At 40.3% G+C, this 13029-nt stretch overlaps 1 protein-coding gene across 3 annotated transcripts in view; it reads right to left on the bottom strand.

Moving 5' to 3' along the window:
• LOC114449918 (RNA-binding Raly-like protein) overlaps nt 1-13029 on the bottom strand; it is a 49775-nt gene that overhangs the window by 10016 nt on the left and 26730 nt on the right. Inside the window, exon 3 of one of the 3 annotated variants that reach the window (XM_028427788.1) lies at nt 6926-7203. In XM_028427788.1, coding sequence (XP_028283589.1) covers nt 6926-7181 — 256 coding nt within the window. In that variant the 5' untranslated portion in view covers nt 7182-7203. Of the gene's footprint in view, nt 1-1360; nt 1449-6925; nt 7204-13029 lie in introns of those variants that run through there. The other 2 variants (XM_028427789.1, XM_028427790.1) reach the window with 2 other exon arrangements.

The following is a 13029-nucleotide window of genomic DNA, read 5'->3' as shown; positions in this document are numbered from 1 at the left end:
GTATAGAAAACTGTTACGTGGCAGTGCAAAAAAAATGAGGCAGCTTGTCTTCCAGCTGCTGAGCAACTAATGAAATTATTTTCATAAGACCTGCTGAGCTTTGCTCCATTAACGAGAATGTGCTGTTAGACTGCTAAACTTCAGAGTTGACCAGACGGACTGACTGTTAGCAGGGACGTGTTCTTTCAAACTAGCATCAGGCAAAACTGTCGATGCCACTGTAGCACCTTCCAACACTAGTAAGTTTTGATCCTTGCATTTAACCATAATGAGCATACTCCTGTAGCCAGAGGTGATAATAATAATTTAGTCTTTCATCTCTCCTGTGCTGTTAAACACACTTTTTTCATTTTCCTGTTTTGGCATCTTTTCCTATGATGTAACTATGTGGCTTTAAAGTGCAACCCCCTGAAACATTTCCAACCCCTGGAGCCAGTCCAAGGCTTTTCTCCACCGATTTAACACACTCATTAATCTTTACAGGCAGCTGTAAAAACAAACTGGCAGCTGCCAACTGCTTGAAACTACAAGCGCATGTGCTTCAAAACCTGTGATCTCATTTTTCAGGTGACTGTTGAACTGTACAGCTGAAGATCACTGCAGCATCAGCGGGCACAGACTCTCTGATGAGAAGCTGGAAGCGATTTCAGTGAAGTCAGTGAAGGAAGGAAAACATGAGCCTGTTGTTTCCAACCTGAGGGTAGTGGACCCCGCGAAAGGTCACAGTTAATGAGTTGTGGGGAGATTAGCAGCACTGGAAAGCAGGAAATTGCAATAATTTCTCTGTGATGTTTGCACGTAGATCATAGAAGGATTAATAACAAGCTATTTAAGGCTGCACTGAGTTAACTCACATATTTTGCATTTGTTACATATTTTTAGCTAAATACTCTGGAGTTAACAAGCAATTCAGAAGAATAGATGTTAATATGCAAGATGAATTTCTTTTATAAATTATTTACATTTTTTTTTATCCCAACCAACAGGAGCAGCTTAGAAACTTTGCTCAAAAGACCATATGCAGTACTTGCTAAATATTTTACTAACACACAGCCCAGCCTTTAGACTGCACTCTTCTGTGAATGAGCCGCAGGGAAACATTTTATAACACAAACCCTCTGACCAGCAGAAGAGCTCATTAAAAAAAATACACATTATAGTGAAAATTGCATCAGCAGCAGCACACAATGATCAAGTTCCAAACCTGCTCCTCACATTTCAAAGTAAACGAATGTATGATAGCGCCTGAGCAACTTTCAGCATCTCCCTGCACACATCATCATTACAGCACATTTTAAACCAGGCAACGTTGCCTTCAGCGAAATTTCTGTCAATAAATAATATGCCGCCGCATACTCACATCTCTGGTTGCGACGCCTGCCTTTGTACATGGTCATGACGAGCCTGAAAGCAAAGAGGGACGCTGACTGTGCTTCCTCTGTCTCCTGAAAACCTGCACGGTCTGCCGGGGAGCGCTTCAGCCCGAGACGCCGAGCTCCGGACCGTACCATTATTCAAACTACGAGAGGGGAGCTCTTCACCAAGACCAACAGCGGGAGCAAACCTAAACATCCTCTTTTTGTGTTCACATGATATAAAACACTGTAAGTATAGTACTTTATATATAACAATACATATTAATTCTCTATCAATGCTACATGGAATGTATTGAGTTGCCATTGACATGTATTATGCACAGCAGGATGTGTGGTTCACTGAACCAATTCACAACTAACTTCTCTGCTATTTTTATGACCCATTCCAACCTTTATCACTTGCAGTCATCTTTCAAATTGATAAAGACATTAAGTGCAACTACAACAAAAAATGTATGTATGTTTTATGCCATATTTCTTCTGATATAAGGTCAATGGAGTCCAGTCTAAAGTACAATTAATTAATTCTCTAATGAAAAGCAACAGGAAGCAGTGAGTGATCAGAACATGACGCTAAAACCAAAACAAAGAGCTAAAAAAATGGGCAAACCTGCAAAGAGATCGGTGCCCCATCACTGTGGATCGGTACATTTTTTTTACTTTACACATGCCATCTGGTGGATTGATTTGTTGCATCAACCATAATACACATGATACATACATATGATAAACAGCCATCTTTTTAAATGGTTTGATTCAGTTCACTTGTGCTTTACTGACATGATGTTTGATTAAACACATGCACACACACACAGTGACAGTGAATGCAGGGAAAATTCCTGTATATGAAATGATGTGTATTTATATTTCTTCACTGTAGAGAGTAATGAAAATCATATTAAATCGAAGGCTACACTGCAGCATGTCTCCCTTTACCGTTTTTATTCAGAACACCTTTGGGCCATTTAAACTGCAGCAGAATCCTGTGTGATCTCAGCAGCCAAACAACATGTTTTTATTCAACAGGAAGCTGAATGTGGCCCATTTATGGCCCTGTTTTTAATTCTAATTTAAAGTGGAGGGACTGTGGTCTTGGGAGACAGATTGAAAAGCATAGTGTTCAGGGGGAAGGCGCTGATTTGTTGCAGCTGAAGATGAGGCATTGTAATAGTAATATCTAATTACAATGACAAGGGGGCTGCAGCTGTCTCACACACAGCCTGATGTCTTAATAGTCCCTCAGCTTCTTTGTTCTACAGACAAGAAACTAAAAGCTCATGAAAGACAGAGGCTGAGTGTAATGGATTCACAGCTTCAAGGCCAGGCGCTGGAACCAAACACAAATGTCATCAGCTTTTGTCTCACTTTGACATTTTCAGAGAAATATTAAAAATACATCTGCATTTATTTGATATAAGGAGGAGAAATACTGCAGAAAACAAGCAGATTCATCAGTCTGTGCACTGACTTGTGGCAGTTGCGGCTGATTATGAAATGCATTGAATTAGTTAATGAGTGGCAGCAGCACAGTCATCATTATCACAAGTTGTTTATACCATCAGCAGAAAATGCTACAAAACTCTTACAGTTTACAACCAAGGAGCCTTTTACTGTTTGACAGATGATGCAAATAAATGAGAGGGCATACTGTAAAAATGTGGGCTTAGTGTCATTCTCTCAGCACCACCTAGTGTTCACACAGATGGAGAAGCCAAAAAGGGCCTTTGCAAGTGTAATGGCTTGAAACATGCACAAGATGCATGTCCCAAACCATTAAATATTATTTAATAAAATGTTTTGAGAGACAGATCTTTAAAAAAAATAGTTACATGTAATTGTTGTCATTTGAATTTCCCCTATGAGAAAGTGTGTTTATCTCAGTGTATGATCTCAAACGCCTCCTGTGGCGCCTCCTTCTGCAGTACACATTTTAACCACAGAGGGGCACTCAAACACCACCTCCTCCTCAGGCAAGCTGTTACTGTGAGCCAAAGCAGATATGATCACAGGGGGACTGAATATAACAAATGAATGTGGAAATATCAATACATCTCTGTCCAGATTTTATCCACAAAAGCAGAAACCATAGAAGGAGGAATGCTGAGTAGGTAAAACAGCCCTGAACCCCACCCTGCACTCTTCATCACCAGCAGACAACTTCATCAGACTCTAAGTAACTGCTGCCTGAGGCCAACCACGGGTGTGACTGAATTTATTTGCATGAACTGCCTGAAGTCATTCTGTAAGTAAACCTGTCCTGCCTGAAGAAATTAAAGTGAGTAAAGCCGTCACAGAGCTGCTATTAAACCTACTCAGGTGTGAGGCGTTCACTGTCTGTAACATATTCAGGACATCAGAGGTTTGATTCTAACCTTCCTGTCATGTGGTCTACTGCCACACACTTTCTTATATAATTCAATAAAAGAGAAAATCTCTGGCACTCATATCTTGTGCAGGCTGCACACACACACACACACACCTTTGGCAATACAGTTCAGGAGCTTAATCAAATATAAAGTTCATGTTTAAAAGATAAGTCAGAAGGGTTAAATTTCACAGGAGGAGCAGAACACAGGGAGAAGAGGTGATTTCCAGAGCAGAGGGAGACATCACTGCACTGTATACCTCTGACACTTACAGGGTACTGTTAACGTGCAGGATTTATTGTGTGTGTGTGTGTATGTGTGTGTGTCCACAGATGCTCAGTATTTACAAGAACACTATGCAGAGCAGCCAGGGGAGCTGCAGAGTGTAAAAGAAGAGTTCGCTTTGGCTGCAGTATGAAGCTGCAGCTGTCTTTGTTCGGGAGACATGTGTTCACCTGAGATCTTCGCAGTTTGACAGTCTTACACCTTTCTGGTTGTTACCGTTTTGTGGTTCGTCAGCATGCATAAGAATGAGAGGAGCTTCTTTGAGAAGAGGGGCAGACAGGACATGTGAGCATGTGCTGACAGGAGTGTGAATATTTTGGTGAAGCAGCAACATAAAACACTGTTGTATTCATGGTTCACTTGTCTTTGAGTTAACAGCATGTTGTGTTGTCCTATGTTAACCCTGAACACTGACTATTATTTATAACTATCACTTTATCTTGCTTTGCAAACTCAACTTTTTCTCACAGGGTATGGGAGTTTCTAAACTACCTCCTGCCAGAAACAATTAGTTTTGTTCATGTTATTATGTGATGTTGGTGTTGTAATCATAGACTGCACATACAGATTCAATCTTAGAGACTTCACCCATTTTCTGGTGGCTTTTGGCAAACTCGCATCTAAAAACAAATACTTGACTATTGCAGCGAAGCATAAGTGTAGCAAAGGCATGCATCTCTGCTGTAAATTTGGCATATCAACAAGGGGGTTTATGGGATTTAACCTGCTTTTGGAGCATGCTTTAAAAGGCAGTTTGAGGAACTGGCACAGCCTGGCTTCAATTCTTATAGCCAAAGGTCATCGCTTGGGTTCGAAGTATTAGTTCAGATTCTGATTAACATATTTACACACCACACCAAAACAGTTTATTTTTTATTAGGTAAAATTACTGTTTATGTCAATGGAGCCACATTGTCTTTGCAACAGCCTCAGATCCCCATTGGAAAAGGCAATTGGACAACTGTGAAAGCATTTTATATAGAGAGTACATTTAAACTGATAAACATTAATTTACACTGGCCTTGCTTTAGCCAGTTAAAATACATTTTGCAGGCTCCCTTTGCACCTTTTAAAGATGTGAATTGTTTTCTATGCCCTGCGATGGACTGGTGACCTGTCCAGGGTGTTACCCCGCCTCTCACCCATAGATAGCTGGGATAGGCTCCAGCCCCCTGTGCCCCTGCACTGCAGGACGAAGCGGGTTTGGATGATGGGTGGATTGTTTTCTACAGTAACAATGAAGTTACAGTTAGCAGCTAGTTAGGTTAGGTTAGCATATACCGCATGGAGAAAAAGACAGTATTCATCTATCTGATAGAAATGTGCCACCTCTCTCCATTTCAAGAGATGTAGAATGTAAAACTGGCAGCTGTGGTGAGACAAACACTTTAATTTTCTTTGCACATTACAAATTGCAAATTGACTTCTTGGAGACGCAGCTGTCTGCTTGGTAACCTCACACCTGCTACTTATCAAGAAATAGAAATAGAACATGTGAGGTGCCAGCAAAGTATTTTTAACGACATTGAATGTACACGTTTAGCTTTCATGCTAAGCTAAGTGAATCACCTCCTGGTTCCAGCTCCATGCTCCAAGCACAGACACGATTCTCTTGGCAAGACTTTCCCCTTAATATTAAAATATCCCACAGAAATTTAGTCCGCTATGACAACATTGTATTCATCAAAATAAATGCAGAGCTCTGTGACATGTTTTTTTTAAAGTCTAGCGATGATACTGCACCTAAAACACTCTGCAGTCAGAAAGTTAGACAGTAAGAAGCTCCTGAGGAAAGCTATGCAGTCACTGTAAACACAGTGAGCCTTGCAGCTTTACTACCGCCATGTGCACTTTCCTTACTGAAAATGCATGAAACTGCGTAAACACAAGGTGGAACTATACAGATATGACCCTGCAGAGATCTTATTCATATTTAATGAGCGGCCAGGGTTTGAGGAGGACTTTTATTTTCCATGGAGGAGCCTGTGAGCCAATCAATAAGTAATATAAGAAAGATTTACAGGGATCCACTGAACACCCATGAGGACTGTGCTCTGAATGTTTCCTCCTTGTTGCTGACCGTCTGTCCTGCTTCTACCATCTGCCTGCGTATTCAGTTTTATCTTCATATTCAAGCTGCAGCCACGTTTTCTTCAAGTCTTTCTGTATGGCTCACTACAACTCAATTTTTTAAAGCATTTCAAAGATCAAATGTAGGACTGAAATCAAGCTCTTTCATAGAACCTTTGACCATAAACACTGTGACAGCTTGAGGTCTTCAGGCAGGATCGATTAAAAGAGTTGAACAGTAAAAGAGTCGATCATTTGTAAGCTGTTCAGGCTCCAAGAGTATGAAACATGGTTGAATGTCTCACACTGACTAAATCTGGATCATATTTCCAATCTTAGAGCTCATTCCGTATGGATTTATGAAATGATCTGTTATTATTGGTATTGACCTCACTTTTATGACTCCTGATTTGGTTTTTATTGCTTCTGCAGTACGTATTCTGTTGGCTTTATTGCACCACTGTGACTACAGATACACATAAAAGCTACAAAAACACATGAAAAACCAAGACAACACAAAGACACACAACAAACTCAAAGAAAATTAGCACCAATAGCACCATAAGGACACACATAACTCTGAGGACATTCAGAATAATACTGAAGAGACACAAAGGACTCCACAAGCAAGAGACAAAAACATGGAAGACACACAACCTCCACCTTAAATACACTGACATATGCAACACATATGTCAACACAAATCAAACAAAACAATTACAAAAAGATGCACAGAGACTACAAAAACACATACAACAACTTCACACAGACGTCACATCTGACTATCTCTTCAGTGTTACCAATGCATGGCTCTGAATATTTGCTTACCTAGTGATTGTCCGGCGATGACCCTGGCGTTCTCCCCGGCCACGGCTGCCCGGGCGTTCCTCTCGCTGGCATACTGAACGAAGGCATAGCCCTTGTGCACGGAGCAGCCCACTATCTTGCCATATTTGGCGAAGATGGCCTCGATGTCGGCCTTGGTTACCACAGCCGTGTTGAGGTTGCCGATGAAGACGCGGGAATTGAGGGAGCGTGGGTCATTCTTGTTGGTCACGTTGCTGGTCTGGGTCTTCCCAGTCATCCTAGTCCTGCAGCAATGCCTGCTGGGAGACAGTTGAACACTGCTCAGAAAGCCAAGAAGGTTAGACTGCAGAGGTTATACACAGAAAGCCAAACAGTGAACACCCATGGGATGTAGACATGTTGAAAATAACAATGAGAAAAAAAATCTAATTTAAACCCCACAGGAGGGTTAAAGAGCATAATGTAACAATCACTCCTGAGTCATTACACCACCTTTCCTGTCTAACTGTGTGTGTTTACCTGTATTGGTGTCTATCTCGACTGAGTGTGAAGGCAGTGACAGATTGCTGTCTGCGGGAGGTGAGAGGGGCCCTGACATGGCGTCAGCTGTGCATCAGATGTGTGAATCTGATACATCTCACCATAAATGTGAACTGCATTCCCACATTTGGAAATAGAACATCACACGGAAGTCACAAGAATCATCACTCACTGTTTGACTTTTTTTGTTTGCTTCCTTGTTTCAGAGGTGCAATCCTCATATCATCCCAAGTAGTAACCATTTGTGGTACTTCTGACTCAGTTAATACATTTATCATTGAAAGAACTGCAACAAAAAAAGTTCTGTTACTTGTTATTTTTGAATGTACCTTGTTGTGTTAGCAAATTATCTAAACACTTATCATATTAAACTCATCGTTTTCAGAAAGAATCCAGGTTAGCAGAATGAAAAAACAGGATTTAACTGTATATTGTTTCAAAGAAATCAGTCTACTACCATGAAGTGGGGGATTCACGTCAAATCAACTGTGAAGCAATCTTGCTCTAAACATGAGCTTTTTACACCCCCTGCAGCCTGTGCTGTTTCTTCCCACAATGCTACACTCTCATGGGGAAAAACATCAAGGAGTGTCACCGCAGGAGTCTCCCACATCTACTCACAGAAAAAGGACAAAACTCATGTTGTAAGTTTGTGGAATTCCCTGTTAGCGATGCTCTTTTTGTGTTTGCGTGTGTCTTTAATGAGGCTTTCTAACCCAGATTCCACAAAGCGGAGTCACATTGTTGAAACTGGAGAAGGTCTAATGTGGCTTTGTAAACAGCTAGTTGCAGTGATGTGTTATTAAGGGCACTTTTACAGGTGCTGACGAGTGGATCTTTTTTAACCTGGCCAGACATTTACTCTGCAAAAATTCTTTCAGTGAAATGGGTCTAGAATCTCTCCCCTTCACAGCCACTTCCATGTGGTAGATCGAGTCATACGATGCAATGACCTGATCCTCGCTTTGTCCAAAAACATTTGCAGAATTGCTAAACTGACTATAGTCTTGCACCAGGGTACCTAGTCCACTATTTCAGATGGAATTCAGATAATATAGAAAAATAATTGGGATGATCTTTTTACCTTTAGGTTGTTTCCTTTTTAAGAAAGGTAAAAGCATAAAAAGGTGATCTGACACAAGTGACAGAAGGTACTAACATCAACCTTCACATTCAGGTTGACTAATAAACAGTTTTTAATCTCAGTCTGCTCTGGCCTTGTCATTTTGGCAGGGCCAGACTCCCAGACTGTCCAAAAAAAAAAAAAAAGACACTGTTAGCTGACAAAATCCTAATGTCAGTGAGAGTTTGGTGTACTGTATTAAAGAGCCTTTAGTTGCACCATTCTAACACATGCTGTTTGTGAATGTATTTAAATGTGTGATTATGTGAAAATGTGTTATTGCTCCAATATATTCAAAACGCAGAGGATATTGACAGGTATCTTTTAAATACATCTTGCCATTTTCCCTGCTGGAGATGGAAGAGCAGGCAGGCAGAATGATAGGCACATTAAACACACATATATACACACAGACAGACACACACACTGCAGCGTATCTCCACTCAGGCTCGTTTCACGTCAGTTTCCCCCATCCTACTGCTTCTTTAGTTCTATCCTCTCCCTCCACCCACACATAATCCACTCTAAATCTCCTCTGCCGCTCTTAGAAAAAATCTCCTTTTACATGTCACAGGAGGGAGGATAATTTGCCATATGAGTCCCATAATGTGGCAGCGCTGTTATCGAGTTTTCCTGGAGTTAATTGACTTAATTATCAACAGAGCAGGGCAAGAAACTACCAGTCAAAAGCCCACCAGTAAATTTAATCAAACCTCAAATGCCATTCACTCCCTTTCGTCTCTACCTGTGAACAGCTTCACAGCTCCGCTGCCGCACGCTAAGTGACTGATGGACATAAAGCACACTAAATTGCCTCTTTGAGGTAAATGTACATAGGTGAAGCCATTAAATGGTAGATGGCTGATTAAGCAACCAAGAGAACGTTTTAAGCAGGTTTAAGTGTAGAAAAAAATGAGTCTCCTAATTCAGACCCATGTTGAGCTGGGATACAGAGCCCAATGAAAGCCTTTGCTGCTCATTAATGACTAGTTGAACCGTTTGAATGAAGAGTGGTAGAAAGGCTGTAGAAGTCAGGAGGAGGTTAGTGAAAGGAGAAAGTCATTATTGTTGGAGTGAAGCAGAGATGGTATGTGTGTTTAATGTAGGTATTTAGTCACAAACAGGAAATGTTTTCTTTAGAGCACACTTACATGTGTCCTGCTGTGTTTTCTGTAAGAGTAGGAGTTATAAAAAGATTAGAACACACAGTATTATTGAAGTTTAATAAAAGGAACCCAGATTATGAGCGTGACATCTTGTGGACATCTAAATTACTGCATGCAACAGTGCAGGTTAAACAAAAAACTGCTCTGTTGTTTAGAAAAATACATAATGTATGATAATGGATTTCTAGCTGTCAATAAGTGAGAGGCAGGATACACTCTAGGTAGGTCACAAGTTAACAGCAGTGCTACCATAACAAACAAACATTCACACTCACACTACGCCCAATTTATTACGGCCCCCACGCCAATTTGGACATCTTTGGTATATGGAAGAAAGCTAGAATACCTAAAGGAAACCCATGTCTGTAAAGTAACCATCATGCTGTCCAGTGTTTTAACCACAAGGTGTTTCTAAACCGAACAAGTAATAAAAGTGATGCTCAGATACAGCAATAACTGTAGCCTGCTGGGTGAAAATCTTTGTTTCCTAACCCCTCTATTTGTAGACATTTGACAGCAGTGCCAAAATGACAATATTCTTTTGGGATCCAGCGGCATCATAACAATCAAAGACAGACGCATGAACTAGAAACTGTGTGGAATGGCTTCTTAAATGTTTGTGTGTCTGTTCGTGTGCCTGATGCCAACTTGTTTATAGACACAACATGTTGGATTAATAGCTTGTAATCTGTGCACTTGAATAGTCTGAATTAATTTAGCACATAGTGCACCTACCTACTCAAAGATGGGCTCATAGATAGCACTTTTACACTGCATCACACATACAACAAGCACACACACGCATTTCTACATCAATGGTGCAACAACTCGTAGAAACTTTGGGTTGAGTGTTACATCAGCATGCAGCCGGGGCTGGTGATCAAACTTCCAGCTATGTGGATGGTGGATCTCCACATACATCACTATGGAGCATCATTCCAGAGAGGCTTTAATGTTGTTGCGTAAAAATATCTACAATTACGTCTTTATAGTTGCAGTGATCACAGAAAAAAATGTATTCCTCTAGCTTTTTTAAAATGAGGAAAAAAAAAGAGACTTTAAGGATGATTTTATAATATTCATACGTCTCTAGGATCCTTAAAGCCTTTTAAGAAGAAGCATGTGGCATAACTGCTGGCAAGCGCTTAGTGGGAATGTCCCAGGCCAGAAAACACACTCGCACACTGAATTCAAAGTAGGCGAGACATGAGAGAGAGACATGGAGTTGGATTCATCTTGGCATGCTTAATGCTCCAGAAATTAATGCTTAGTAACATCTTCATGCATCAGTTGAGCTGTGAACACATTCTAGCCCATCACTGGCATGTTTTTCCGCACAGACTTTTTGTTTTGTCTCCTAACAGTCTTTCCTATAACGGAGAAGTGAGTGCTTGACAGTGATGTTTTTTCTTCAGGGCTTCTGCTGCATCCTCCTATGTTGCAGAGGTTCCAAGTGTAAGTATTTCATGGATCCTCTTTGGTCCTTTCACACCGACTGTCAGGGGCTTCAGAGTCTGAATTCTCTGGAGATAAAGAAGCGAGGAACTGGTGAAAGTAATCATTTTAGCACTTCCTCTCTCTCTCCCTGATCTCTCCTCACTGACTCACGCTCCTCAGGAGAAAAGATGAAAACTCCTCATCCGATATGACAAATACATACAGGGATGTGAAGAATGCATTCAGGCCGCACTCACTCTCAGCTGCTGTTGCATTGCAGAGTTTTATCTTCAGTGAGTTGACAATGTACAACTGAAAGCGACAAAATGTAACTGTTGTCAACAAAAGGAAAACAAGGCCGAGTTTAATTTCTACATGTCTTCATAGCCCGTCTCCACAGAGACATCCACACGTCACCTTCTGTGTTATCAAACTCAGGACTGATGGAAGTCGAAACTTGTCCTGACTCTCTGGAACATTATGTGGCTGTATAAGAAAATGAAATATGTGTCTATAATAAGACCGCTTTTCTTGTATTTGCCTTGCCTTTGAATGACCGCCAAACACATTACAGCAGAATAACTGTGGACTGAAATCTAATTACATTTTTATACAGTCTAAATTTACAGACGAGGCTGCAGTACAGGTGTGGGTTATTTTTCCTCTTTCTACTGACAATATGTCAAAATGCTGCTGTGAATATATAAAGCATGAAAATAATGGGATGAACAGAGAATTGTAGTTTTCATAAATTCACTTCAATTAAGAAGTAGGATTATTCTAAAAATAATTTAATCGGCCAGACTAGGGCTCTAATATCTGTCCTATGAAGCTATGGGTTAAACCTCTTAATTTAACAGATAGTGTGGTCATTTGATCAATAAGCACCTATTTAGGCCAATAATTAAAAGGCTAATCTGCATAAAATCCAGAATATAAAAGCAACAATGCTTTGATGAGGACAGAAATAAGCAAACTGCAAGCTGTTTATCCACCCTGTCTATGCACTTTCGGGCTAATACTGCTTTTGCATAAAGACTGGAACTGGAAAAACAGCTAACACTGGCCTGAGGCTGTCACTAACACTTCATGTTTCTTTTATTTATTGTGTGTAAACATCACTCCACTTTTTAACATGTGGATCTATTATCATTTGTGATGATTTTCTGTAGTAGGCATGCCCTATTTTTCCTCTTCCGGCTGTATAGATGTGAGGATTTGTTCAAATGTTTGAGAAAATTGTGCCAATATCAACCAATTTTAGAACAGTTTTCATTACCATGAGATTTTACTGCAATCATAATAATTGCAGCTGACCTGAGTGAAATAATTTCCCAACTGTCAGTCACAGACAAAGAAACATCCACAGAGGGAAAAAAAAATCATTATTAATATCAATAAATCTTGAAATAAAATAGCATGAGATGTGCACTGAATAGAAGTTAATCGCAAAGCAAGAAGGAAATGGTCCTGTTTGCAAAGACTCAACGTTAAGTACAAAGCTATGGTTAGCAGCTGGTTAGCTTAGCTTAGCATAATGGCAGGAAACAAAAGACTTTGACTCAGAAGTCCAGGGTTCAGGTCCCCCTGACAGTGGGAGCTGTTTTGTTTTCACACAGAGTGTGTTTTTTTTTTTTTTTTTTTTTTTTTTTTAAATCGCAGCTAGATTTGGCTGGTTTGTTGTTGTGTGCGGATATATGTAGCAGAATGTCGGTGAAAATAAAATCACTCACTCAATGGCACACCAGCTTTCATAAGTGTGACACTTAAGAGCAAGAATAATGACCGTAGCCTTCAATTTCCAACTGCCAGTCATAGACATCATTATTATAAATGCAGAGTTTCCACAAAGACAAAAT

The sequence above is a fragment of the Parambassis ranga genome, chromosome 17, assembly GCF_900634625.1.
Source record: "Parambassis ranga chromosome 17, fParRan2.1, whole genome shotgun sequence".
NCBI lineage: Eukaryota > Metazoa > Chordata > Actinopteri > Ambassidae > Parambassis > Parambassis ranga.
Note: the sequence above shows the minus strand (reverse complement) of the source record. Positions and strands in the feature narration are given on the sequence as shown.